This window comes from Sarcophilus harrisii, chromosome 1, assembly GCF_902635505.1.
Source record: "Sarcophilus harrisii chromosome 1, mSarHar1.11, whole genome shotgun sequence".
Classification (NCBI taxonomy): Eukaryota; Metazoa; Chordata; class Mammalia; order Dasyuromorphia; family Dasyuridae; genus Sarcophilus; species Sarcophilus harrisii.
The window spans coordinates 44,494,297-44,522,032 of record NC_045426.1 but is presented as its reverse complement, the minus strand read 5'-3'; the positions used below and the strand labels follow the sequence as shown (position 1 = coordinate 44,522,032).

General features: G+C 40.4%; 1 protein-coding gene across 1 annotated transcript in view; it reads right to left on the bottom strand.

Annotated features, from left to right (window-relative positions):
* Window positions 1-27,207, bottom strand: part of EDEM1 (ER degradation enhancing alpha-mannosidase like protein 1) — a 34,018-nt gene extending 6,811 nt beyond the window's left edge. Inside the window, exons 1-10 of the mRNA XM_031954355.1 lie at window positions 26,344-27,207; window positions 19,374-19,446; window positions 15,235-15,338; window positions 11,198-11,369; window positions 9,513-9,696; window positions 8,302-8,476; window positions 6,871-6,991; window positions 4,195-4,365; window positions 1,284-1,357; window positions 530-626 (exon numbers count right to left, since the gene is read on the bottom strand). Of these exons, the coding sequence (XP_031810215.1) occupies window positions 530-626; window positions 1,284-1,357; window positions 4,195-4,365; window positions 6,871-6,991; window positions 8,302-8,476; window positions 9,513-9,696; window positions 11,198-11,369; window positions 15,235-15,338; window positions 19,374-19,446; window positions 26,344-26,888 (1,716 nt within the window). The 5' untranslated portion in view covers window positions 26,889-27,207. The remainder of the gene's footprint in view (window positions 1-529; window positions 627-1,283; window positions 1,358-4,194; window positions 4,366-6,870; window positions 6,992-8,301; window positions 8,477-9,512; window positions 9,697-11,197; window positions 11,370-15,234; window positions 15,339-19,373; window positions 19,447-26,343) is intronic.
* Between the last annotated feature and the right edge of the window lie 529 nt (window positions 27,208-27,736).

The following is a 27,736-nucleotide window of genomic DNA, read 5'->3' as shown; positions in this document are numbered from 1 at the left end:
ATAAGCTATTTGTTCAAGATGATCGAATTAATTTGTGGCAGAGCCAGAACAACTACCCAGCTTTCCAAATTTTTGGTCCAGTGAATTTAATGTGTGTGTGTGTGTGTGTGTGTGTACGCGCACACGTGCGCACATAAATCCTACCTCTGACTTAAACATTTGCTAACTGTGTGACCCTGGCTAAGTCTCTTAAATGTTCCTCATCTACAAAATGAGGATGATCACAATATCTTTTTCCCAGGGTGGTTGTGAGGATAAAATGAGATCATATTTATACAGCACTCTTCAAGATTTAAAGCACTATATAAATGCTAACTGTTATCATGTTGTGTATGTTGGGGGAGGGAAATAAGGGAAGAGGAAGAGTTATAGAATAGAAATATAGAATAGAAAATGAATGGATGGCTGGGTTGTATGTCTTCAGCAAATTTAAAAATGGACCAGGAACCAAAGAAATGTTATAAACACTGATCTAAGATTTTTTGAAAATGTTATCATTAAGCAAATGACTTATGAATGCAATACATACCAGATACAAGTATTTACAAGTCTCACTCAGAAAGAAACTTTCCATCCGGTCCTCTTTGGATTTGTCTATGACATGATGTAATGTAGCATAACCACATCTGCAAAAGAATTGTGCTTTCAATCAATCATTCTCTCTACCTAGTAAGTAAAATAAACTTCTAAGATACAGTCTTCTAAGAGCCTAATATTAGCAAAGTCCACATACATAATCACAGGAGTTTAAATGCTCTCGATTTTTATTTGGAAAGAGCAGTAAACATACTAATAGGCTCATTGAATGCCAATGAAATGCTCCGCAATACAAACAAGACCTTATTTCATTTTTGGCCTCAAATCTTAACTGTAATTACAAAAGATTTTTTTTAAGTCATCTAGAATTTGACTGAAGAATGGTAATTAGGCTGTAATTGCAAGCAGGTTATAACTTGCAAAGTAGCTACCAATAAGATGATGCTATTTATTGCAATCAAAGTTTACAAACAAAAATTGGAGATCTTATACTATGAGAATATGAGATATTTAATAAACATGTTAAAAAGAAAAAATTGAAGCCTATCTTGCCCAAAGTCACAAATCCGGTCAATTCTGAAGCCTATCTAGGAACCCAAGTCTCCTAACAGTGCAGTACTCTTTCAAATATACTGTCTGTCTCCCCTTCTATTCCAAATGCAATATAAAATAACATTTCACAGACCAACTTAAAACAGAGCCAAAAAGTGGCCAACAAAGAGAAATGAAGAAACTATAAAACTTACTTGACTTTTGTGTACTTTTCCAGGCTCTGAAGTATATCCATTCCTACATGGAGATAAAAAGGATTTTTGGTTGCCTAAAAATAAAAAAGAAAAAGGAATATAAACTAGCAAAAGAAATAGAAAAATCACCTCAAAACATATATCAAGAAGCCTAGAGCATTAAGAAGGGTGGTACTAATAGTGACCAAAGAAAGGTAAGTACAGAGCAAATTTAATATTTTGGCGTACTTCAAGAACATGGAAGAAGTGGGGGAAACATTTTTTTAATTATCACCATAACCCACATTTACCGTCTCTTTTGTTTAAGCTTTCAATGGTCTCAGCACAGCTTGCAGGGATCTTGACTTCAGCTCTCTGAAGTACACAAGATTGGAGCAAAGATAAAAACATCAAAATGCACACCCATTCACCAGTGAAGAGAAACCTCAGGATCTGGTCTTTTATTACCCTAAAAGTCAAATTCAGGTTCTACTTCTCTTTAAATAATTGGGAAAATTAAGAACATTTTTTGCCTCCATCTCTGACTCAGGTGCCACCCCAAAAAAATATTCAGTCAAGCTCTGCTAAGAGCAGGAATCAGACTTTCCAAGAAAGTTTAAAACCAGGTTCCCATCATAAGATGAGCTCATCGTAGAAGTCATTGTAATCTCAACATTCCCTCAGTAGTTCCCAGAAAAAAGCTTCCTGAACACATCTGTTGAATGCTTTCATCAACAAATCACCATATTTATACGAAGGAATAAGCAGTTATTTTTCTAGTCATTTAAGATGTAAATCAAAGGTCCTTTGAATTCATACACATGTCATTTAGTGTCAAATATGGTACCTCTCCTGTCATTAAGTCACACAAATTGTAGCTAAAGAGTTTGAGAAATACTATTTTTAAAATGTCATGGATGTGCTGAGAAATGATTTAAGTCTGAAAAAGATGTGAGGAATTGGGTAAAACAAGGGATAAGACTATGGAGAGAAAATCTAAATGTTGGAAGGCAATAAAAATGACACAAAAGTGGAAATAAAAAGAGACCAATAACAAGACTATCAGTTAAAAATTTATACCTTTACTTTTTGGAATGGTGATCATTTTTAAAAATGAAGATTGCTTTTCTTTCTGTTAATAAATTGATACCCCAAACCAAGATACCAATCATTACCCTCTTCTCCTCTCTTTTTCTTCCACCAGGGAAAAACATCTAAGATTCCACAGATGCTGTTGGCCTGCCCCGAATCAGGCAGTGGACTTTTAAGAACATGTGTATCTTCAGATACACATAAATGCAATACATTGGATTAAAATTGTAGCAGGGAGTGACATATCGCTCTTAGTGATCAATAACTTCAAAATAAGCATTGCATTTATCTTCACACAAGATTCCCTAGTCTATTTCTGAAGAGTTATAGGAGAGCATTTGTACAAAGAGAGGTATACTCATGTACTGTTGGTAGAGCTCTGAAATAGTACATCCATTTTTTTTTTTTTTTTTTTGTGGAGGCAATTGGGGTTAATTAAGTGACTTGCCCAGGGTCACACAGCCAGGGAAAAATGTCTATACTCTTTAACACAAAGATTCTACTGTGATACGTTTCCCACAGAGATGATTGATTAAGAAATGACAAATGTGATAAATACAGAAGCACATACTTAAATGAATTGATGATGAGGGAAGTAAACAGACAAGAAAAAAATGAATTACACCAATGCAAATTGGAAAAGACAACAATCATAAAACAATATAAAATAGAATGTTAGAGAATTACAAAGACTGGGTATGGAACCTAAAAAGAAATGAAAAGATTTCTTCTCTCATTACTTTGCAAAAGTGGTATTACGTTTTACATTCACATTACATGTACTCTGCACATTACTTAACTTTGCACAGGTATGGAACAGCTATTACGGGTGTTTTCATATTTTTAAAATCTATTGATTTCTTGCTGATTCTTTTTTTCCTCTCTTTTCCTTTAAAAAAAAAAACATTATATAAAATGGTTCTGTGGGAGAGGGACAACAGGTTTTAAAGGGGAAATTTAGGTGATATAAAAAAAATTTCAGTAAGATTTAAATGAAAACACTGCACAGGAATCCTCCAGGATTCACGCATTCACACATTAAGAGATCCTTTCTACAGGTCTGAGTTAGACTTCCAGCAGCCATTGGCAGGTGGCTCCCGTATTAAACAATTATCAATCAACAAATATTTACTGAGGGCCAAATTTCCAAGTTAATTAAGTATTTGGTGCTTTGTAAATACTTATGGGTATATGTGTTTATTTTTATGGTGTATTTGTATGTATAAACTCACATCAAGCAAACATAGGGCAAATCTGTGAGAAGAGCTCTTTCCATCTACCCAGTTAAGCCCCAGAGTTATGTAAGACACATAAAGGTTCATTTGGCTAGGATCCAACAAATATGTGTCAGAGGGTAGATCTGAAGTAAGGTTTTCCAATTGTAACTCTAGCATTATATCATTCTATCCAATATAATACATCGTTCTGATACTTTCTCTGTGCATATCCACACACAAAGAAATCATATACATATATATGTGTATATATATAAAATATATTATAAAGTGATATATTACATAATTATTATATATAATATGAAATATTCATGCACATGTCCCACCACAAATATATATTAACTTACACACACACACACACACACACACACACACAATGTAACCCTGGACTTACTGCGAGTCACTTACTCTCTAATTAAAACAATAACATACAAACAGAGCAGTTATGGACCTACATTTATAAAGAGAGTTTCTTAAAGCAACAAAAACCCCAGGGCAGATCATTCATAGTTCAATAATATTTTTACACGTCTACTATACAGATATGTAAATGTGAACACATACACACTTATTTTTTTCTCCTACTGTCAAGTGAACTTGCATACCTGGTAAAGGAGATAAGTTGACTCCACCAGCTCTGGCCTCAGAGGGTAAAAGAGGACATCCGGGGCCTGGAGTTGCCAGTTGTATCGCTCCGGGAGGGCACCATATCGCTTCCAGATGGCATAATAAAAGGCATGAAGGCAGATGGCATCTTCCACATCTCCTATTAATACCTAGAGAAAAGATTGAGAGATAATTTGATGGTCTCTTCCCAAAGGATAAAGCTCATTAATCTTATTCAACAGGACTTTCTACTCTGTAAATTTTGCTGTAACTTATCTACAGACACAGCAGAAGACACGTTGCCAATGAGGATGATAGATTAGACATATGAATAAACAGAATTATTTGATCTATGCTTGATCATTTCATTAAAGAGTTTCAAAGAGACCAAGAAGTTTTCAGAGGTTCTATAAATGGATGGAGAAGCACTTCAATTGCTTGTTACTGAAAGAACTCAAAAATTAAATCAGACCAGCCTGTGGAGTAGTTTTGAGTGTATCTGAAGGTAAGAGCATTCGCTATTGCAGGGAGGAGGTTATTTCAAATAAAGCCATACTGTGAGATTCACTCTTCTGAACCAACGAGGAACTAAGAAGCCATCTGACGTCTCCACTCGGTTCCTCCCTGATGACAAATGGCTTTACTGTAGCCGATTCTTTGAGCCTGTTTCTGCAAAGCTGCCTCCTCTCAAGTCTCCCTGGAAGCTCAGATTGGGTCAATTTGGCTACAAAAGCTTCCAAAGAGAGTATGTGAGAGACAGAAGCTTCTACATGCTTTAAAGAAAAACAGCCTTGGGGCTATCAGGTGATACATTGGATAGAGCACCAGCACTGAATTCAGGAGGACCAGAGTTCAAATCTGGCCTCAGACACTTAACACTTTCTAGCTGTGGATCCCTAGGCAAGTCACTTAACCCCAATTGCCTCAGGAAAAAAAAAAGAAAGAAAGAAAGAAAGAGAGAGAGAGAGAGAAAGCCTCAGCACATCATGACCAAAGACTTGCCTTTGAGAAATAACAGATGACTTGATCAAGAGCCAACGAAGGGACAAGGAAGCAGCCTGGCCACACACTGCAAGTGAGGGACAATTGACTCATGACCCAAATACTGAACTGGACAGTAGGAAAGAAACCTGAGCAAGGCTTCTAGCAAGTTGAATGGATCCTCTAGGGAGAATCAGCAGAAAGAAGAGACAAGAATTGCTTCTGATGATAACCCAAGGCGGTCTGGGGTTGGCACCCCCACAATGAGGAGAATGCTTGCTACTGTTAACATAGCTATGATTTCATCTGTGAACAGAGCTCCCAACACCAATTAATGCAGGTTTGCCCTGGCTCTAAATTTGGGCTGGAGTCCTCTAGGCCACTGAGAGGCTCAGCAATATATCCCTAGTGACAGTCTGTGTCGGAGTGAAACTGAACCCCAAGTCTCCCCAACTCAGTGCGGCTCCCAATCCACTACGCAATGGGTGAGATTATAACTCTAGTACAAAGTGCCAGGACAATGGGGACCATCTATAAGTTTTGCTTTGGATGGGCCAACTACTGAAAATTAAGGATTGTAAACTAAAACCTACTTTAAAAGGAATTCACAATTTTCAAGTAGAACAGGAACAAATATATGCCTGGCACACAATAAGTGCATAATAAATGCTTTTTTAACTAATAGTAGTATTACTCATAGAACCTCAAGCACTGAAATCATAGAAGCCAGACTGTCCACTCTGCTGCCCAATAGAGGCCTCTTGGGCCTCTCCAACAGGTAGCCGTCTCATCTCAGGATTGAGCAGCTTTACAGAGCAACTAAAGCGCTTCAATTATCTGTGTGGATATCTTCTTCCCTTTACCACTCACCCATCATTTCTAATGATTCTGCCCACAAATCAAAGTACTCTAAATATCTGAAGAGTGATCATGCCTTTGGGAAATAAGTGACTATCCAGAGGTGAGCACTGGAAATTCAGTTTTCTGTGGAGACACTTCACAAGCTGGCCCAATCACATAGTGTTTTCACATCTGTGACAATATGACCAAAGATCTCATAAATTTGATTATCCAGATCTCCAGATTATATTCTGGAAATTCTCCTGTCTCCTCTCAATCCCTAAATACACTGAAAGGGAAAGGGAGAAAGGGAGAAAATAAGTGAAGAAGGAAAAGCAAGCAAGAAAGCAAAACCAAGAAAGCAAGAAAGAGAGAGAGAGAGAGAGAGAGAGAGAGAGAGAGAGAGAGAGAGAAAGCAAAAGCAAGAAAGCAACTATTTCTAAGCTCCCCAGATACCAAGTTGCATATACAAAATGTCAGCTTCCAAACCCTTAGTCATTGTAAGGCAATTTCCTCACACAGACTGAGGCCTGGGACCCTAATTCAGAAAGGTCAAGGTCATCCACTACATCCCATATGCCATCACTAGTCATCTTGACTTATGTTTTGCCACTGGACTTCAAAGCAACTGGAGAAGTGAGGCCAATGACTTTGCACAGTTCTGCCTCACTTAAATCCAATTAAAAACATTGGCTTTAAAAAAAAAAAAAGAAAAAAGAAAAACTTGACCAGAACCTAAACAATTCTCAGAGGTCATTTTCTTGGAGGCATCAAATCAGTCCAAAGAAAGGAGCATTCACTACTCTAGAAAGAGATATTCCTTTCTTTTCCAAGAGAGCTCAGCATAAACCTACCTGCAATCCAGGGAAGAAGGCCTGCAAAGAATCAATCCACGTATTCATCAGCTGCCCACTGAACATGTTCACATTCACATAGAGGGGAGGGTCTCCCTCACCTTCATTACAAGCTTCCCGGCTACAAGAAGAAACAAAACAGAGAGGGCTTTGGTAGGCCACACCATTTCTTAAGGGGAGACACTAACAATTAATTTACCTGTTTTCCTTTCAAAAAAAAAAAATACCCTTTTATAACTAGCTATTATGATCATTTTCTCTAGAAAAAGAAATCCAGGGCATTGCAAATGCAAACTGGGCTTCACCCACAGAGGCTAGGTTACTGCAGTCCTCCCAAGGCAGGTTCTCTTTCTAGCTCCAGGTCTACCATAAATTACTTGGATGATCTGGAATCCGGACAGATTTTCTGAATCTCATATTCCTCAACTCTAAACATTCTAGAATTGAAGGAGGATCTAATGCATGTGCCCAATAAACATTTACCGAGTTAAATGGAATAATCCATGCTCCATGGCTTGGACCCAAAGAATATGCTCTGGGAGTAGTGTGGTATACTAGACTGGAATTAAAAAACCTAGGTTGTGTTCAGGTTGCTGAACAAATTAACTCTGTGACCTTGAGAAAATAATTCCACATCTTTAAGCCTCTTAATTTTTCAACCTGTAAAAATAAAGGGAAGGTGGACTATATCATCACCAAAAACTCTTTTCTATGATTCTATGACTGCAGAAGCAAAGTTCAAGTTTGTTTCCATTCCTATAAACAAAAATTACCATTCGTACTTAGTAGGTCACAGTATCATATCCTTCCTACAAACAGAGTGATTTAAGAAGAAAATCCTACAATACCCAAGATAAATGCATTATGAGCTCAAGAAAACCTCAGGTACCACACAGCAGACTGTGGAGTCAGCCAGGGTACAGACAAAATGATACATGTGGGCCAAGGAGAAGGACTCAGAGAAGAAAGTCATTACATCATGGAGAAGGGAAGGGAAAGGCAATAAGCATTTATACAGCACCTACTATGTGCCAGGAACTATGCTAATAAGAACTTTACTAATAAGCACTAATATTATAAGTCAGTTAAACGCTCCACAGCAATAATCTCCCAAGATGCTGGACCCATATAACTGGTAATAAGCAGTTTTGTAGTACAGAAAGAAAAAATATGATAGATCATCTAGATGGGGAAAGGAAATGGGGGGGGGGGGGGGGGGGGGGGAGGAGGGGGGGGGGGGTCATGAGGGAGAAAGACGAAGAGGATGAGCAAACTGGAAGAGGGTGGGCAAGAAGTAAGAGAAACACAAAGAGAAGGGGTTGAAGAAGGGGAGAAAAGAACGCAAACAACTTGAGATCTACAAAGTAATTTCAAAACACTTCAAATTTGTTTTTGCAAAGGCCAAAAGAAATGAGCATTAGATAAACCTACCCTCTTCTTAAATAGCTCTGAATACTCCGATAGGCAGCATTAAACATCTCTAGGTCATCATCTTCTCCAAAGAGAATGTAAGATTTCAAGAGGTATTCATAGAAGGAATCCAATCCAGCACCGAGGCCACTCTGCTTTCCAACCCAGTGGCCTGTTTGGATGTTCACAACATTCCCTGGGGAAATACACAACATAGGACATTTCAAGGTTCTATTATCAAGCTTTTCTACTGCTCAACTACACATTGTTATCTGACTTATTGGAAGTAACCCCAATTTGCAGCCAGTGAGAGAAGAGGGAAAAAACCTTGATTGTTAAAATTTAACTCAGTATGTCATAGGGTAATGAACACTAAAATTGGAATAAAGAACCTAAGTTTAAACTCTAGCTCTGCTATTTGTGTGATGTTGGTTGGGCAAATCCAATTTCTCTAGACTTCAAATTCTTCATCTATAAAATGAGTTAGACCAGATGACCTTGGAGATCCATTCCAATTTTAAACCTAGATCCTAAATCTCCTATGAGGTACAGCCCTAATTCTCAGCTCTTCAGAACCAAAGAAAGATACCAGGTCATCTATCACATTAGGTCACATACAATACATATAATTACAACTGGGGGAAAGTGACTATTATGAGGCATAAGAGATAACTAATTTTTTTCAATGATTAGCTATGGTTAACAAACATTCAGGTCAAAGATGACAGAGACTATACACCAGAGAAATATTTTACAAAGCAAAGCATAACATTAGAAACTAAACCCATTTCAAAATTTCATTGTGACGTCTTAAGACTACAAAATGCACACACGCACGCGCACATGCACACACACACACACACCTCTTCTTCGAATTTAATTCAGTTTTGTGCCTGAGGTTTGGGTTTTTCCCCAGAGGAAGACACCCCTGGCCACCACTAGTATATGTTTAAAACCTAATTTTGGACACACAGAAAATTCCTTCAGAGGCACTTCTTTTTATAGTGCCTTTATTTATGAGTCATTATGATTTACTTTTTAAAGAGAACGTGCAAGAGCAACATCAATTCAGAAGAGAGTCCTGACAGATCTCTTGGTGATACTCAAGACAAAAGTTTAAGGGAAAAGGAACTAGAGGGGAATCTGAAAGGATCCTTACTCCTGAGAAGTGACAGGCCCAGAGAAGGGGGAAATTAAAGGCTAAAAAAGGGAAGGAGGAGCAGTAATCGCACCTAAGAGCCCGGTGTCATTGCTGCGTAGATTCCAAAGGGCCTTCACTGCTCGCCTGGCCACCCACTCAAATGTCGAGTCCCCCAGCAGGCGGCTAAGAATCCCAAACTCCACCAGCAAGGAGCCAGCTCCAGCAGTGCAAGTCTCATTATTGCTGTCAGGGGGAACACCGCTCTTGAGATTCACCTGGAGACAAAACAGCACAGGGGCTGGGTGGGCAAGCCCACTCAACAAGATTGTGAAGAGTGTGATAGAAAATTACTAGAAAACCCCGACTCCTGATCCACTGAGCTATGTGTCCCTGGTATCCACCTGTAAGACCTCTTGAAACATCAATCTCTGCAAACTAAGCTATTCTGAACAAGATCAGAACCCACACTGTAATATTCAGTTTTTAAGAAACCATGAACTTTTGTTCTTTGTGGGATTACATGCCCCAGCTGCCACCTGCATTCTCTACCCAGTTCTGGTAATCAATCTTATTTTGCATAAAGGAATATTTTGGTATGTATTCTTAGTTCTACTAAAAAAACACCCTCTTTGCAGGTGATTCAGCCCCTCTAGCCAGAACAGGTATAAGACACCCCCCCCCCCCCGGGAGATCATAGGCATCCCAAAGAAAGGGATGGCTTAGCGTCACACATGACTGCACCCTTTTCCTTGTAAGTATGACTGGGCAACTTTGACTATTTCTGTCCTTGCTGTGCTGAAGTTGCTGGCTGTGCTCAGACTCTAGCCTTAGGTCTCCTTCCTCTTCCCTAGACTTCGCCTTGTTGATAAACTGCTTGCTAAAGCATCAGCCTCGCATTTCATGGGAATCCTGAACCTCTCCAGACTTTTCCCAAAACACTTGCTTACAGTTCTGGGTCAAGAGGGTCACAGGCACAATCAACATTTATGTGACCCAGGGAAAGCCCCCCAAAAGGTAGTTAATGAGAAATCTAGATGTCTATGTCATTAATGAGAGGCATTAGGGGAAACCAATTCAATGTTACTGGCTATACCACATCACTGCACATGGTGGTTTTTCCATAGTTATAAGAGATTCTGAGCACAAAAGTGCAGGACATCCAATACTATATTTCATCACCAGCCAGGCTCCAGGCTCCAGCAATTCTCATTGATACCCAAGGGTTTGATTTGCCCTCTAGAGGAAGCAGCTCTGAGCTGGAATGCAAAAATGTCTGTGTTTGTATTTAAGCAGCAATGGTCCAGTGTGCAAGCCACAGCTGAAAGAAACTACACTTAAGGCCTTAGTTTCCATATTTGTAAGCGGAAGAAATGTGACTAGATGGCTTCTAACTTCAGCTTTAAACTTATAATCTGTTGAATTCACTTTCATGTAGAACCTAATGTATGTAGGATTATGTTAGGAGAGTCTAGAACAAAATAAGAGACTGAAATGGAGAGCCCTGCCTCAGGAGACTGATTATCTAGTGAATGCTACACAGTAACATGAAATGACTAAAGGACATTCACAGGGCAATGCAGGCAAACTTAAACTATAGCATCTGGAGGGAAAAAGTCCCAGATCTATTATTCCAAAACTACTGTTTCTTTAGTCTGCTCTCCCCATCTCCTCCTTCCTCCCCATCTCCCCAAAAAAGGTTTCAAAGAGTAGAAAGAATATTTCATTACACAGACAGTCTTCAGACTGTTTTTAGACAATGCAAACAGGTTCACCTACCCGAGGATAGGGAATTCCAGTTTTTGTATTTTCAAAGGCAGGAAGCAATCTCAATGCCAGATCCCGAGCCATATGCAACAATTCATTATCATAATCCTTAATTGTCATGTTACCAAAGGGTTGTTTGGAATCAGTTATTATTCTATGGGCAGAAAGGAGACTTCCGAGGACCCTATTGTGAATAAGAAAAAAAAAAAAACCCAAAGATATTCTCATGTTATACATGCGAATATATTTATAACCCAAAAGAATTAGATCTTAGTTCCATTCCCTGTAAAATAAAGTGGTTAGATGGATGAGGTCTAAACTCCCATGTTGAAATCTGTGATCAGACTCAGAATAGCAAAGGACTGTATATTTTTACAGAATAAGTGCAGAATATCATCTGGAGCCAGAGGAATGCACTTGGCCACCACCTCTGGACATCCACTTCAATCCTAATGAGACACAATAATGGTCTGTGTCACCCAAATAGAGGACAGCTATTTTATAGGAAAATCACTCAAATGTGCCTTTAAAATCCTGATTATTTAAATAAATGAGATTGACCCACTCATGGGTTCCAATTATTCCCTGGACCAAACAATGAGCATTTAAAGTGATTACATCCCACTGTGCTAGGAACTAGAATTACAAATATAAAGAATGAAACAATCTCTGCTCACAAGGAGCTTACAATCTAACATACTTAAATATATATAAAATAAGTAGAAACAAATACAAATAAACATAAAGAGGGGAGAGGGAGTATCCAGAAAGACTTGATAGATGAGGTTGTAACTTGGGCTAAGTCTTAAAGGAAAAGAGATTCTATGAAGTAGAAGTGAGAGGGGAGGCCATTCTAGGCATGAAAATGTACATGGGGGTAGAATACTGTATCTAAGAACAGAGAGGTCAGTTTAGCTGGAGTAGGGGAAAGGAAATAATGTATAATGAAACGAGAAATCCAGGATATGGAGAAGCTGTGAAAGGTTCCTAAAGGCAAAAAGAAGAATTTACATTTAAGCTAGGAGTAAAAAGATCCACTGGAGTGGAAACTAGGGAGGGGAATGGTCAGATCCAGACAACAGGGTGAAAAACAAGTTGACAGAAGCAGGGAAGGACTTGAGATAGGAAAACCCATTGGAGGGCTATTGCCACAATTTGGATGAGTCACGGTGATGGCCTGGCGCTGCTGTGCAAGTGGAGAGAAGGGATCAGAGGGAAGAGGCTTGTAAAGGCAGGAATGGTAAGATCTGACAACTGATTGTGTATGCGGCAGAGTAAGAAGCCAAGGACAATGCTAAGGTTAGAAACCTGGAAGACTGGAAGGATGGTGGCACCTTGACAGAAACTGAAAAGTTGAAAAGATGGTTTAGGAAGAAAGTCAATGAGTTTAGTTTTAAACATGTTAAGTTTAAGATGTTTTTGGGAAGTCTAGTTTGGAATGTCCAAAGGGCAATTTCTGGTGAAGGCTTGAAGATCTGAGGAGAGAGTGAGGCTAAATCTATTTATCTGTGAATCCGCTACATAGAGAAAACATCAAACTCATGGGAACTGATGATGTTATGATGTGTAAACGTATGGCAGGAGAAGGGTGGGTGAAGAGAAGAGAGTTGGGTACACAAATAAGGGGCAAGATATGGAAGAACAAGCAGCAAATAAGACTAAGAAGAAAAAGTCACATAAAGTAGGAAAAGAACCAGGAGTGAATAATGTGATGAAGTTCTAAAGTTGAGATGCTTTCAAGAAGAGGATTACCAACACTGTCAAATGTAGCACCTAAGTCAAGCAAAATGAGGACTTGGAAAAAGTCATTAGACTTGGCAATTAACAGATCACAGAAAACAAAAAAGTCATTTCAGTTGAATTTTGAAGTTGGGAGCCAGATTCTAAAGAGCTGCTGAGGAATAAGTGAGAGAAGAAGCGGAGGCCATGAGTGTCAATGATTTTATACCTAGAAATTTGGTAAGGAAAATGAGGAAAGAGAGAGGACAATAACTATTCTTTAAAGGAGATAGTTAAGATTTTTAAGCATTAGTGAAGGTTTTTCAAGTCAGGTGAAGACTTGGGGAGGTTTGGAGGCTAGGGATGATTAACTCACAGGTAGGGAGGGAGAAGTGGAAGAAAGGTCAGAGTAGATACCATGAGAAGGAAGAGAAGACTTGGAAGAGCTTGAAGGAGGTGAGATAGGAAACCAATTAAGGAAGAATAAAAAAATTACCTTGCTGCAGTGAGGGTTCAGATGAAGCTGAGTAACTAATTAATAATGTACCCAAGTCGGCACAACTGTAATTTCCTCCAGCTCACTTCCCTAGAACATTACAAGTAGGAGGAAAGGAGGTAGATGGTGAGAATCGCCCAGAGTTGGAATGTGGCAAAGGATGAGCAGCAACAGGACAAGGAGTCAGTAAGACAAGGAGCAGAGAGATCTGGGAGTTGATGACAGTATGCAACTGGAAAGGTTAACAAGGGGAAAGTGACAAGGAGGGGAGCAGGGGAAAGGAGTGAAAGTGAAGTCTGACCAGGAGGGGGGTAACCAGATGAACTGGGAGAAGAGAGAGTAGAGGCATAAGGAAGGAGAAAAGGACAGCCAGAGCAGAGGAAAGTTGAAGGTCTTGACAAAGGAAATGAAGGACACTTCTGAGCAAGGCTGAAGTCCAAGTTATGACCACTCCCCCACTCTCTCCCCCCCCCACACACAGGATGAAAGTCATGGAGAAGGACTGTAGGATTGAGAAGGTCCTTAGGATTAAGGAGACTGAGAAGCAGGATATCAGATGAATCTGAGGGAACATCAATGAATACCAAAGTTCCCCCCCAAAAGGGAAGAAATAGTAGAGGAAAATAATCTTTTTTATTAAAAACCTCCTAGTGGAGCAATAAAAATTTATCTTCCTTGAAGTGCTAACATATTTCCTTTGGAAGGATCTAAGTGTCCAAGAAAAATAGAATTATGTGGCCAACTTAGAAAAATTAGTCTCCATCACCCAGGGCCTACCTAGGGAAGCTAGGTTTGGCTGATAAGCAGTCAATATCCCCCTTTACCACTGGGACCTAATGACCATTAAAAGGGAAGGGATGAGGAAGGGGAGACAGAGAGAAGTCAAGGAGAAGAAATGAAAAGGAGATTTCTGAGGATATAACCATTTTCAAAGTTAACTGGCATAAAGCCAGCAGCCCAGTGATTTTTCAGAATGGGTCTTCCTATGGAAAAAAAAAAAAAATGAAAAGGGTACTTTTACTTTAAAAATAACAACTTAAATAGTACAACATACAAGGAAAAGCAAGTCCAGAGCCTATAGTACTGCTTAAAGATAAAGAAGGCAATGAACAATCAGAGTTGTCCTCCTCTCAGGCTCAAAAGGCCGAGAGCCAGGCAGAGCTCTAAGGCAACAACAGATGTGTCATTTCACCTCTGTCGAAATTCAGTTTCCTTAATTATGAAGTGGGGATTTTAATACTTGTCTACTACACAGGGAAGTCATAAAGAAATGTCTTTGTAAGCTGTAAAGCACCAGAAAAATGAGCTATTATCACAAAAGGAAAACAAGACTGGTCAAGAGAAGCAATCTAAATCTGGCAATTCTTCAGTGAAATAAACATTTGTCTTTAAGAAAACAAAGAAAAAAACATTCTTCTTATTCCATATTTAGCTACTTTGAAACTTTTGCTTACCATTTGTCTAAGTTATGTGAACTTCTGTCATTTCAACATGAGGCAGCTAAGTGACCGACCCAGTGGTTACAGCATTGGGCCTGGAATCAGGAAGCCAAATCCAGCCTCAGACACCATAATCCTGGGCAAGTCACTTACTTGCTATTTGCCTCAGTTTTCCCAACTATGAAATGGGGAAAATAATAGTACCTACTTCTCAGGGTTGCTGTGAGAATCAAATGAGATAATATTTGTAAATGTGCTTAGCACAGTGCCTAGCACACAGCAGGCACTCTATAAATACTTATTTCTTGCCCCTTCCCATCCCCAACTTCACAACTGGGGGCACCTTTCATTCTACACATAAAAAAATTTCCTCAGTCAATCTTGTTTGTGATTACCTGATTGTGGCCTCAAAGACTTGGACTGTGGAGTCTTTGTCAAATGAAACTGTGTTGATCACTAATTTCACTGCCTTCTGGAACTCTGATGAATTTCCCATTATCTTGAAAGAGGAACATAAAACATTAAAACCACTTAAAATGAAATGGAGGCTGCAGATGTTTTAGACAGTTGGGCTACTCCCACATAAGTATCTGGATGTGGTGTTGCAATCCACCCAGACAAAAACAAGAAGCTGAAAACTGCAAAGGTCCCAGTTATGTAATGTGTCCTATCAAGGAATAAATTCATCTTCTTGGGGAACCCAAGCCCCTTTTCCAAAAGACAAAGGTACAAAATTACTCTCCCTTTCCACCCAACCATCCCCTGCTACTCAAGATCAGTTCCAACAAAAATGCATGGCAAATTGAGTCTATAAAAAACAAATAAACAAAACAAAACAAAAAACTTAGTATCTTGCTCCTTTGCCCATAAATTCATTTATGAGTTTTGTCTACAGGATTCCAAATATCTAGTTGATGATTTCAGAAATATATCATCTCAAAGAATGGGTGGGTTCTTTGTTTTTTAACTTTTTATCAAGACACAGACATCACGCCACTTCAGTGTTTTATGTTGTTTGGAGTTTATTTGCTTGGTTGGGGGGTTTTGTGTACCAATCAAAATACTTAATTCCTTTTCTTAACGAGTAATCTATAGCAGTCATTTCAAGTTGGTATAGAATGAATGAAAAATAATTCACTTTATTTATCAACAATTTTTTTCAAATTCGGAATCTGAGAAGATAATGGGAAGAACAGTGGTACACAGTTGGAAGGATTGGATTCAATTCTTAGCTGGAGAATGTGGAATAAATCACTTACACTTTTTTTTTGTTTCTTCATCTGTAAAATGTGGATGATAATACTTGTGTTATCAATCATGTGGGTTATGATGAGACAAGTAATTTGCAAATCCTAAAGCCCACAGGGTTAGAAACTTTAAAATGTTATATAGGAATTGTTATCATTGTTGTTAGTATTTTGCATTACTGTCTACTTCTAATTCAAGACAACCATCTTCTCCCCCATAAACTTTTCCTTTGACCTAAGCCATGAAAGTGACTATTCTTTTCTCAGATTCTGTTCCTGCAGTAGTGTCAAACAGTTTTAATTAACCACGTCACTGCTTTGGTCCATTCTCCCAGAAAATCAGGCATTATCTAGAAGACAGCTGGAATCAGAACCCAGAATCTCCCAGTGCTTGACTCCTTCCTTCTTTTTAAGGACCGTGCAGCATGCTGAAGCTTGCAGCAGCATCCAGAGGAATGCTCAAGACTGATTTGTGACATTCCTATGACATAATGGTTACAGACTATTTAATACACTATGGATGAAGATCACCCTAACAGTGAAACTGCAAAATAAGTATCATTTTAAACATTGAAAGTCCCTATGTTCTACAAAGAAAGCCACCTAAAAAAGTCATTGATTTCGTTTTTAAAAGGGATAACTTTTGTAAGCAGATGTAGATCCCTGCAGTATGAAGAATCTTAGCAAAAGGACTCAAATTCAAAATTGCTCATCTAGAGAAGTCATTATCCCAGGAGGTTCTGAGTGGCATCTCCTCTATAAATCACTTCTCAGATAGTTGAAATCAGATGAAAATAAAGACCAAGGAAGTCACAAGGGACTAAAATCAAGAAGCCTCTGAATATTTTTTGGAAGAGGGGGGAGAGGAGGTTCAGTAAGTTTAAATATATAATTTACATATTTATATACTACATTATATATAATTAAAATATATTATATTACTACAATACAATATATAATAATAATAATATGATAAACATATCATTTAAATATATTTTAAAATATATTTCTTGGACTTAACTGATGCTAAGTGAAGTGAGTAGAACCAAGAGAACATTCCACACAGCAAAACAAGATGGACTTGGCCCTTTTCAACAATGAGGTGATTCAAGGCAATTCCAATAGACTTAGGATAGAAAACACTATCTGCATCCAGAGAGAGAACTATGGAGACTGAATGTGGATCAAAGCATAGTATTTTCATCTTTGTTGTTTTTGTTCATTTGCTTTTTTTTTTTCTTTTTTCTCAAGGTTTTTTTGTTTTCCCCTTTTGATCTGATTATTCTCATGCAGCACAACAAATATGGAAATATGTTTAGAAGAATTACACATGTTTAACTATATTGAATTGCTTGCTGTCTAGGGGAAAGGGGGAAGGAGGGAGAAAAATTTAGAATACAAGATTTTGCAAAAGTGAATGTTGAAAACTATCACTGTATGTATTTGGGAAAATAAAAAGCTATTATAAATTTTTTTTTAAAAATTAATAGAAAAAGAAAGTAGAAAAAAGTATTTATTTCCTTTTTCCTTTCCCTCCAAAATCATAAGATTTACATACGAATAGCTAGCATTTATAAAGCACCTACTATGTGTCAGATATTGTATTAAGCACTTAACAAGTATCTTTCCATTACATCCTAATAACAACCCCAGAAAGTAGACGCTACTATCATTCATACCTCACAGATGAGGAAACTGGTCAACAAAGGTTAAGTGATTTGCCCAGGATGACACAGTAAAGTGGGTTTTGAACTCAAGTTTTCCCAACTCCAGGCCTAGCACTCTATCTACTACACTACTTAAATGCCTCAATCAATCATTCTCCATGGCTAGAGGCACAATTGATAAAGTGCTAGACCTGGAGTTAGGAAGGCTCATCATCCTGGGTTCAAATCTGGCCTCAGACATTACTAGGTGTGTGACCCTGGACAAATCACTTCATCCTGTTTGCCTCCGTTTCCTCATCTGTAAAATGCAGAAGGAAATAATAAACCATTCGAGTACCTCTGCCAAGAAACCTCCAAAAGGGGTCACAAAGAGTCAGGCAGAACCAAAATGACTAAGTAACATCAATTATCTCATTTAATCCTCACAATAAATCTATTGGGTAGATTTTAAAATGTGTCAACCCCATTGTATTTTTTGGTAGATGAAACTGAGGCTCTGAAAAGCTAACAGAATTCCTTTTTGGTTCATGGTCACACAGAGGCATATATTAATACCTTAATTCTCTGACTCTCACACTTTACCTGATACTAAGTAACGTGGCCCTTTCCAACCTTCAACCTCTGGTGCCAGGAGTAACAGCCCAATTTGGCATTTTCTCTTTGTAGTATGTTGAAAAGGAAGGCAGCAAGCTCTGGATAATGAACAGCTCAGGGTCATGTTTAATTTTAAAAGACACAAAACTGAAATCATCATGGGTACACTGGTTCAATAAAAGCAGGTCAACAAGAGTGGAGAAGGAAAGGGCTACCGTAAAGGGAGGGGAAACTAGGATAGAGAAGCAGATGATTCAACAAAAAGATTCTGTATTCTCCCAATCTCTCCCACCTGGCTGGATACTGGACAACTTTCCCCAAACTTACTATGCCCCAAAAGCTTCTAACACACGAGACTAGATCAAAGGAAGACCTTCTTATCATAAATTATAAGAGAAGAGAAAGTGGCACTTTGGCTTTCAGATGGCAAACTACTCCTGGAAATCATGTCAGAGGATAATCCAGCTTCAGAAAATAGGCTGAGAATATGGGAATACCTGTTTCTTTCCCCTATTAAAAATATTTCTACTCTATCATAAAAAAAACACACAGCTATTCTACTACTATAAAAGATAAGGCCTGCCTGAATAAAGATCCCCTCAGCCTCAGACATGGTTGTGCCCAAACTTGGGATTATCTGGTTTGTCCACTTGTCTGTTAATGGGTAGTTCCTTATGTAATTTTGAAAATTTGAATAAAAGTCTTTTCTTAGAGCTTTCTTATCAAAGCACAAAAGAAGCAAGCAAAGAGAAAAGGGTGATCTCTCAAAATCTAATCTATTTAATTGTTAGCATGTTCCATATTCTCCTCCCGTTTGAAAAATCAGTTTTCAATTTCTCCACTTTCTCAGTTCCAAAAAGAGCAATAATCTGAATGCATTATCTTACACTGCTGCCTTATGTAGCTGTCATCTTGGATGGTTTTTTCTTATGCTTAAGACACCCTTTGGAAAGAAATAACAAAGATACTACTGAAAACTAACTGATTAAATTAGAAATTTTTTAAGTAGTTAAGTTAGCTACTTACTGCAAGTGTATCCAAAGCATCCACCAGGGTTAATGAATAGTTTCCTAGAACATCATTGATGTTCAGATTCGAACTGAAATAGAAACAAAGTGAAACATTATAAGAGTCGTGAATGGCATCTTACATTCATATAGGGATTTATACCTAAGATACAAAACATTTTCATACATTATTTCATTTGATAAACACAACAACCCAGTAAGGCCAGTAATGAAAGCTCTATTGCCCCCTTTTTACCAAATAAAGAAAACTAAGGCTCAAAAGAATTAACTGACTTGCCCAAGAATATAAAGTTGGAAAGCAGCTAGACTCTAAGTCCAGGCTTCTGATACATAGAATATTTTGTTTTCTTTCCAGATGGTCCATTCTGCATCAAGTTAAGCTAGGTACTTCAAAAGAAAAGCCAAAAAGTGCAAGTCTCTTCCTGCCAGGCCATAGGCTGGTTCACAATGATAAATATTTTTAAAACAAGTGTCCATACCAGCAGTACTCACAGTTAATCAACTCTGGAGCCACATTTGAAGGCTGGTGGAAAGAACACTAGACAGCGAGTCAGGAGACTAGCAATCTTGTAGTTCCAGGTCTGTCACTATCCCTTCTTTGTGAACTGGGCTAATCAATGGACCTCAGTTTCCTTATCTGTAAAACAAAAATGGCTAGACTAGGTCTCCTGGATCTCCTCTACCTCCTATGCTTCATCATCACTATGTGTCTATTACATTCTCTAATCTAGTACAATATTCAAATGCAGAAAATTAGATATCTCTTGCTAATTACAATGAAAGAACCATGTATATATCACTTTAATTTGGGTATCCCTAGTCCACATTTTGATTTCTGGCATCAACAAAGAATAACCTCGATGCTTTTTCATCCAGAGTGGTACCATTATTCTTATTATGAAGATTTTTCAAAGTTAAAGTGGCTTAATGGAGATAAGGTAATAGGCTGTTGCTGGAGTCCCCCATCTAAATGGATAAGGTATGAAGATTTAATAAACATTTGCTGATAATGGCAAAGATGATCTAGTACATTAGATTTTCCTTCGCTCCCTTTTCTAATTGCCTGTTCCTGGATACCAAGAAGAGGAGGTCTGATCTACTGATGCAGACATCCCCATTCACTTATACAGTCAGCAGACTACAATCCATTCACTTTGGAATGCTCCGCACTTCTTGTCCAAGTCCTACCAAAAATTTCCACAAGCACACTGAATGCCTTCCTCATCCCATGGGGACCAATGGAGCTCCAAGTTGTTCATCTGTTATTGCTGCATCTCACTTCATGATCAGCCAACCTTTGTTTCTAACCATTTTATGTTTCCCTGATGATCTGAAAAGTCACTAAAATCCTCCTTTGGTGTCCTATTATGGTAGAGGTTGACCCTGGAAAATCAACAGAGTACAGAGTCTGGTTAAGTGACTTTTCCCCAAGTCACTCAGGTAGCAAGTGATAGCAGGGATTCAAATTTAGGTTTTCTGACTCCAAATTTAACACTTTTTATTGTATCAGAGATCAAGTGAAAAAGCTGACAGTTTTAGTGTGCCACTAGCAGAACACAAGTCAGGAGTGTAATATAGCAGCACAAAGAGAACCTAAACTAATACAATCTTAGGCTAAATTAATAGAAATGTCTCATGCTACCAAAGTTAAAGAACAAATCCTTCCAATGGATTTAAGACCAATGTTTTCTGAACACATACTGTGGAGTTGGGGGAAAGACCTTAGGGTTATGGAAAAGACACTGAGGGTTGTTTGGAAGCATCTCTAATGTCAGAACAGAAATAATTCATTTGGTAGTGTTCAGTGTGGGGAAAGCAACAGCTCCCTTGGCTGCCCTTCATCCTGATCAGGCCATGTCTAGAATACAACGTCCAGTCCTGAGCACCACATATATACAGGGTCCAAAGGAGGGTGATCAAGGTCGGACACCATTTTCATTGGAGAATAAGTGAAGGAAATCAGAAGGTTTAGATTGGGGAAAAGAAGTCAGATTAGAAAAGGAGGTCTGTCTTGAAATATTTAAAAGGTTGCCTTGTGGAAGTAGGGGTAGAGACTTGTGAGAGTTATGAGAAAGCAGATTCTGCTACAATCAAGAGACCTGTTACTTCATGGGAGAAGGAAACGATCCTTCTACCAAAGTAGACACCACAGACCCTTTGCCTTATGAGACTCTTCCCTTCTGATTTTTGTTTTCAGTCACATCTGGTTTGCTTCATGAAATGATAAACACTTCAAAAGGCAAGAACCTGATTGTCTATTTCTGCAGTACAAACTGGACTACACACCTGCAGGAAGTACACTGCCTCCATTGACATTAACTGACTAAACTATTAAAATCTGGAATTGGGTTTGCAACTTGTGTGTGTATGTGTGTGCACATGCACACACATGTGAATTTTTATAGCACTCAAATTTGTTTCAGCTTTTACAATGCTTATTTTTATCTTTGTATCTCCAGTGTTTTAGTCCACTGATTGCAAATAGTAGGTTTTTAATAAATGCATAGTGCCTTGAAAAAGAGAGAAAAACGTTTCTGTCTGAAAAATAATTCTAAAATGATTTGTCATCTTAATAAGTACTGACTAACAAATAGATCCTCAGCCTCAAGAGTCATTCAGGGGTAGGGTTCAAGTCCTACATGTAACAGATACTGTTCCTATGTCCCCTAACCAATCCCTTAACCTCTGAGCACCCTCCAAACAAGAAATGGTAGACAATGTACCAGTCTGTTAGAAGAGCTCCCTGGGCAGGGCAGCTCCCAAGACTGATAAAAACAGTCTCAGTCCAAAACCAGTAAAAAAAAAAAATCAACCAACAAAACTAAGTGCTTGCAATGTCAGATGTTTGGCACAAAGCATTAGAGCCAGGGACTGGGGAAAATGTGGACATGTTCAAAATAGTATCCTGGTCTCAAGTAGTTAGAAGCAAGGAGACAAAACAATAATGAACCCATTAAAGAATATAAGGAAATGAACAATTGGCATAATTGGACGTTAAAATATATGGTCCTTAAGTTTTATGGGCTCGGAGGAAAAGTGATCTGTGAGGAACAGAGAGGAGCATCAGGGAAAAATTGGATGAACTGAGTTTTGAAGCATTTGTAAGGTACAGAGGAATAGGGAAGACACTGCCCAAGGAAGGAAACTATCCTAAGAAAGGTAAGTGTGAAGGGATTCTCATTTAACCTAAGATCTGAACAAGAATCCCTGGTCTGCCACAGCTTGAAGACCTCATGAGGGGGAACACAATGTCTTCTGAAACAGTCCTTTCTATCTGTGGACAACTCTCATTATTAGGAAATATTTCATCACATTAAGCAGAAATCTATTTTAATATGCATTTTTTCATTCACTGTTCCTAGTTCTGCCCTTTGAAGATAAGCAGAATAAATCTAATTAATCCCTTTTCAAAAACTTTGAAAACAATCATCTCCCTTTAAAAAAAATTGCACTATGGAGGCTAGGGAATAAAAGGGTACATAATTCATAGAAAATGATCAGTAATGAAATTACAAATAAATATTTACATAATTCATACTGAAAAAGTTTCTAGAAGTATTACTTCAGTATCCAACACAAACAGAAGCATAAGAATAAATTCTGTGACAAGGGTTTAGTTTCATTTCATCTTTGTATCCTTAGTATCTGACTTGGCACTTGAATGAATCCATCAAGGATCCATGATTTATGAATTGTGAGTACTCCCTCCACTTAATGGATAATTACTCCTGAAAAGAGCAGTGGCTCTGCTTCTGATGCCTAATACCTCAGTGATCTCAGGTCACTTGACCTCCCTGGGCCTCAGTTACTCCAAACCTAAAATGAGGAGGCAGGACTAAGTGCCTCTGAGGTTCCTGCCAGCTCTAAACACACAATCCACTAATCCTGTAACTTAGACTTCATTCTTCATAGCCAACCCAGGAAAGAGCCTGCAGCTAATATGAATAGCAGCAAGCCTTTCCAGTATGGCAGCTACTGCCTGTCTTATGCTTCAGGATTTTGAAGCAGCCCAACAAGTCCTGTCACAGTTAAAGGAAGTTCATGTTTATTTAGTTGGATGTATATATTTGTGTTACGAGTCATGTGAAGTAAAAAAGAGTTTTGTTAAATGGTTAAGGTTTATTAGTATCAACCCTTCCATTCTTCCTAGCTCTAACAGATAATTATCACTGAAAATTCTAAACCACACATGCCCACTTACAGATTTTTAAGAGATGATGTTTAATTTTGTGCCTTAATGCTGTTGTTCTTTATTGTTCAGTCCTATCTTTATGAGCTCATGGACCATACTGTTCATGGGGTTTTCTTGGCAAAGACACTGAAATGGTTTGCCCTTTCTTTTCCCCAGTGGATTAAGACAAATAGGTTAAGTGATCTGCCCAGGATCACACAGCTAATAAGTGCCTGAAAAATCAAATTTCTTGACTCCTGACCCAGGGTTCCATCCACTGTACCCATAGCTACTTCAATATTACTGTCCTTTTAAATTATTTTTAAGTTAAAAAGAATGCATTCTAGATAACAGCTGTGTGCATTTTAAGAAAAAAATCTGAAGCTTTATTACTGGAATACAAATATGCCTTTTGGGGAGGGGAGGGTCTGGATAGCCCTATATTGAACCTCACTCTCCCTACAAGTCAACGCCCATTTCAGAGGCCAAGTTTTTTAAAGAATCAGAAATGAGAAAAAGAAAGGCCTTCCATTACTCTGATCATGTGACTGCATGCAAAGACTGACAGTCTTTTAATTAAGAGACTGGAAAAGAGAGAATTCCAGGGATGGCCAGCAGTTTTGAAGACAGTGTTTGACCCTGGATGCCAACACTACTAAAAACTATATCACAAGCTAAGCAACTAACTGCTCCTTAAAAACACAACCAACGATAACCATTTTACCAGTCAACAGAACTATTCTTCCAAAAAGGCTATATAAACAGTTCATAATAATGCCACATAACATATAATCTTAGAGACCACAGAATGTTTGAGCTTTTAAAAATCTTGGAGATGATAGAATGTTTGAACTGACTTATAAGACCTCAGAGACCTGGTTCAACTCCTCATATTACAGATGGAGAAACAGAGTCCCAAGAAGTTTAAAAAAAAAAATGGCTTATGCAAACATTATTCTACTTAACTGGTAAAACCTGAAGCAAAATTCAAGGATTCTAAATATATTTGCTACTGACCTATAATTTCCCACTCCCTCTCTAACTTTATTCCCATAAAAATTCCATCTGATCTTAACTACAAAACACAGGGGGATTTAGGGAACTAGGGGAGGGGGAGAAATGGTCCCAAGGTATTCTATTCCTTAAGAGTAAAGATTTGAGTTTTTGTCTTTGTGAACTATCCCCTTATGTCCTAATCTAGCACATACAATTCCTGGCATGCATCAGGGACTTAAATACTTGTTGAAGGAATGAATGATATCCTCCTGAGATAAAAGTCCGAATCAGAAAATTTACTATGTCAATATCTATTTGTTCTAGGTCCACAAACTCAATCATTCTAATCTCACCCCAGCTTAAAAGGGTTAAGTCTCCAGAAGTTTCAAAAAACACATTAAAGTTCTATCAAGTCTCTCTCCATACTCCCATTAATTGTAATTGACAATGTTTGCACATTTCACTTCTAGTCCCTTTCCTTTTATGGGAAGGTCAGAAGGGAAATAGAACTTGATATTAAAAACAAAGTATTCATTTTGACCACTGGAAAAAAGATTTCTTCCCGTTCTTTTATCACCCTCCCCCCACGAAAAAAGTGAGAGAAAAATTAAAATCAAGTATGATGCATTTGAGTTAGACAAGATAAATAGCTTTGTTCCCTACATCAATTTCCTCTCTCTCTGATAATTCTATCTGCTAGCCAAAAATATCTTAGAATGTCCTGGTTTTGAAGTCATCATGGAATTTAAAAATAACTCTCGATAACAATTCAAGTGGTTAATTTTTAGATATTAATATATTATATATTTTAGATATTAATATATTAACTTTAAAAATGTTTAAAGCCAGCTCTTCTGGAATGGACTGCACAGAAAGGTGATTCTGATTGGTTGGTTCCACTTTATTTTTCTAACTCATGGGATTCGAAAATGTAGGTATTAATCCCAAGCCTACAATTCGGCGTGGGCCCTGGCTCCAGAGGCTTCTCAAAGGCAGCAGGTAGCATCAGCCTATCTCTCAGGTTGCCCTGGAGAATATAAATTAAAAGGAACAACCGCAGCAATCCATAAAAAGTAGCTAATTCTCACCACTAACTTGGACAGCTCGCTGGCAATGGCAACAGTTTCAGATACAGCTAGAAAAGACCTTTGCATCCTCGGACTCCGGAGCTAACAGGAGTGAACCATGAACCTCCAGCTCCGAGCGGGGAACGCTTGGAAGTCTGTCTCCCTCCCCGCTCTGTTTCTACCATATGGCCCTTGGCGATGGCCTCTAGGGGTAAGTTTTTAGGAAGCCGAGGGCCAGAAGGCTGACCCGCTGAGCCATCGGGGGTCCCGGGGTTCTGCTAACTGGCGGCGTGGAGCACAGAGTGCTGTCAGGTGCCTCGTTCTGGGGAAGTCCCGTTCACATCAGCCCGCGGCTGACTCATCGCACCGAGACTCAGAAGGGAAACCACGTCCTCGCCCTACCGGAAGGCTGGCCAGGGATAGGGTCACTTTCTCCCGGGGCGAGATTCAGGCCGAGCTGAGAGAAGGGAGCTTTCCGCCTCCCAAGTTTTCCGGGACTATTGTTATTCACGAGTGGGTGGTCTGACTGCTGTTTTAACATAACACGTAGGGATGCCCTTGTTCTGAGTCGGGTGGGGAGGCTCTGAGGATCGCCAAGGAAGCACGCAGTGCCTCAACTTGAACCGGGAGTGTGCCCAATGGGGCAAAGCCCGGGCAGTCCGCGCCGCGCCGGACGGCGGGGTTCCCAAGCCCCCGTTCTCCCCACACCCTCCAGGCCCTCCCCGAACACTCACGGGTCCCCGCGGTCCGGCCCCCGCCCCCGGCAGTGGATGGGGTTGAGCTCGTCCTCGGGGAAGGCGTGCGCCATGTAGTTGTCGTAGCCGAAAGCGAACATGCCCCGGGCCAGGTCACGCATCTGCGCCCGCAGCTGCGGCGGGAAGGCTCCGCTGTAGCGCCGCTCGTACTCGTCGCCCCCCGCGCCTCGGGCACGGCCGCCCAGCAGCGACGCCCAGTACGACTTGGGGCACACGCCCGACGCCGGCGGCCCCCGCGGCCCCGGGCCCCGCTGGGGCCGGGGCTGCCGCCCCGCCGGCGCCCGCCGCGGCCCCCCGACCCCCGGCGCCTCCAGCCAGGAGGGCTGCGCGGAGGAGGCGGCGGCCTCGGCCTCGGCGGCGGCGGCCTCGGCATCGGCGGAGCCCCTCAGGCACTGGAAGCCGAAGCTGATGGGGAAGCGCTGGTAGAAGCCCAGGCTGGGGCCCAGGCCGAAGGCGAGCCACAGGGCGCCGTGGAGGCCGAGTCGCAGCAGCAGCAGCCCCAGGACCAGCGACTTCCATTGCATGGTGGCCCGGGCTCCGCGGGCATTCTCCCCGAGCGCGGGGCCTCCCCGCCGGCCCAGCGAGCGAGCGAGCGGCGGGGGCACCGGCGGACGGAGAGAGCGAGCGAGCGGCCGAGGCAGCCGGCCACCGACCCACCGAGCCTCGAGACGCCCCGACCGTCCTTCCGACGGCGCCGCAGCTACTTCCCCTTTAAGGGGCTCCCCCGTGACGAACCAGGAACTCGCGCGCGCCCGGGCGCCCGGCCCAGCCCGCTCCCAACGCCCGCCCCCAGGGGTCCGGCCCCGCCATGGGGAAGGCGGGGCCCGGCTGGGGATTCCCTCCGGTTTCATAGGCCCAGCCGAAAGTCTGTAGCCTCGGCGAGATCCCGCCCCCTTAAAGGGCAGCCCTACCGAGAGGGGCGGGATGGAATGCGGGGACAGGGTTGTCGTGGCAAGCTGTGACCACTCGGGAACTTCCGACCAATGGCAGCGGGCGGGTGGAGGCACGCCCCAGCCTATCTGCTCCGGGCTCCGGGGAGTCCGGGACGCCCCTCTCGCGGCTGGTTGGAGAAGCCAGGCTGCGGACCTCGACATCGCCGCATTATCCCCGTGGGGTCCTGGGTGACGAGGTGGGAAGTAACCGAGGCTCTAAGGTCTTGTAGCTGGCTCTGGGGTTTTCCCCGCTGGTTAAGCCTAAGCACGTGCTGGGCTCTTCCTGCCCGCCCCCTCTGCCTTCCCAAGCCGGGGATTTAACTAACTCGGGGAGACGCCACCCGTTAAGAAATGGGCCGGCGTCGGATCCTCCCCCTTCTGTCCCAGTTTCACCCCATCCTTCCCTTCGCTCTTCTAGATCTGGGCTCGTGGGAATTCAA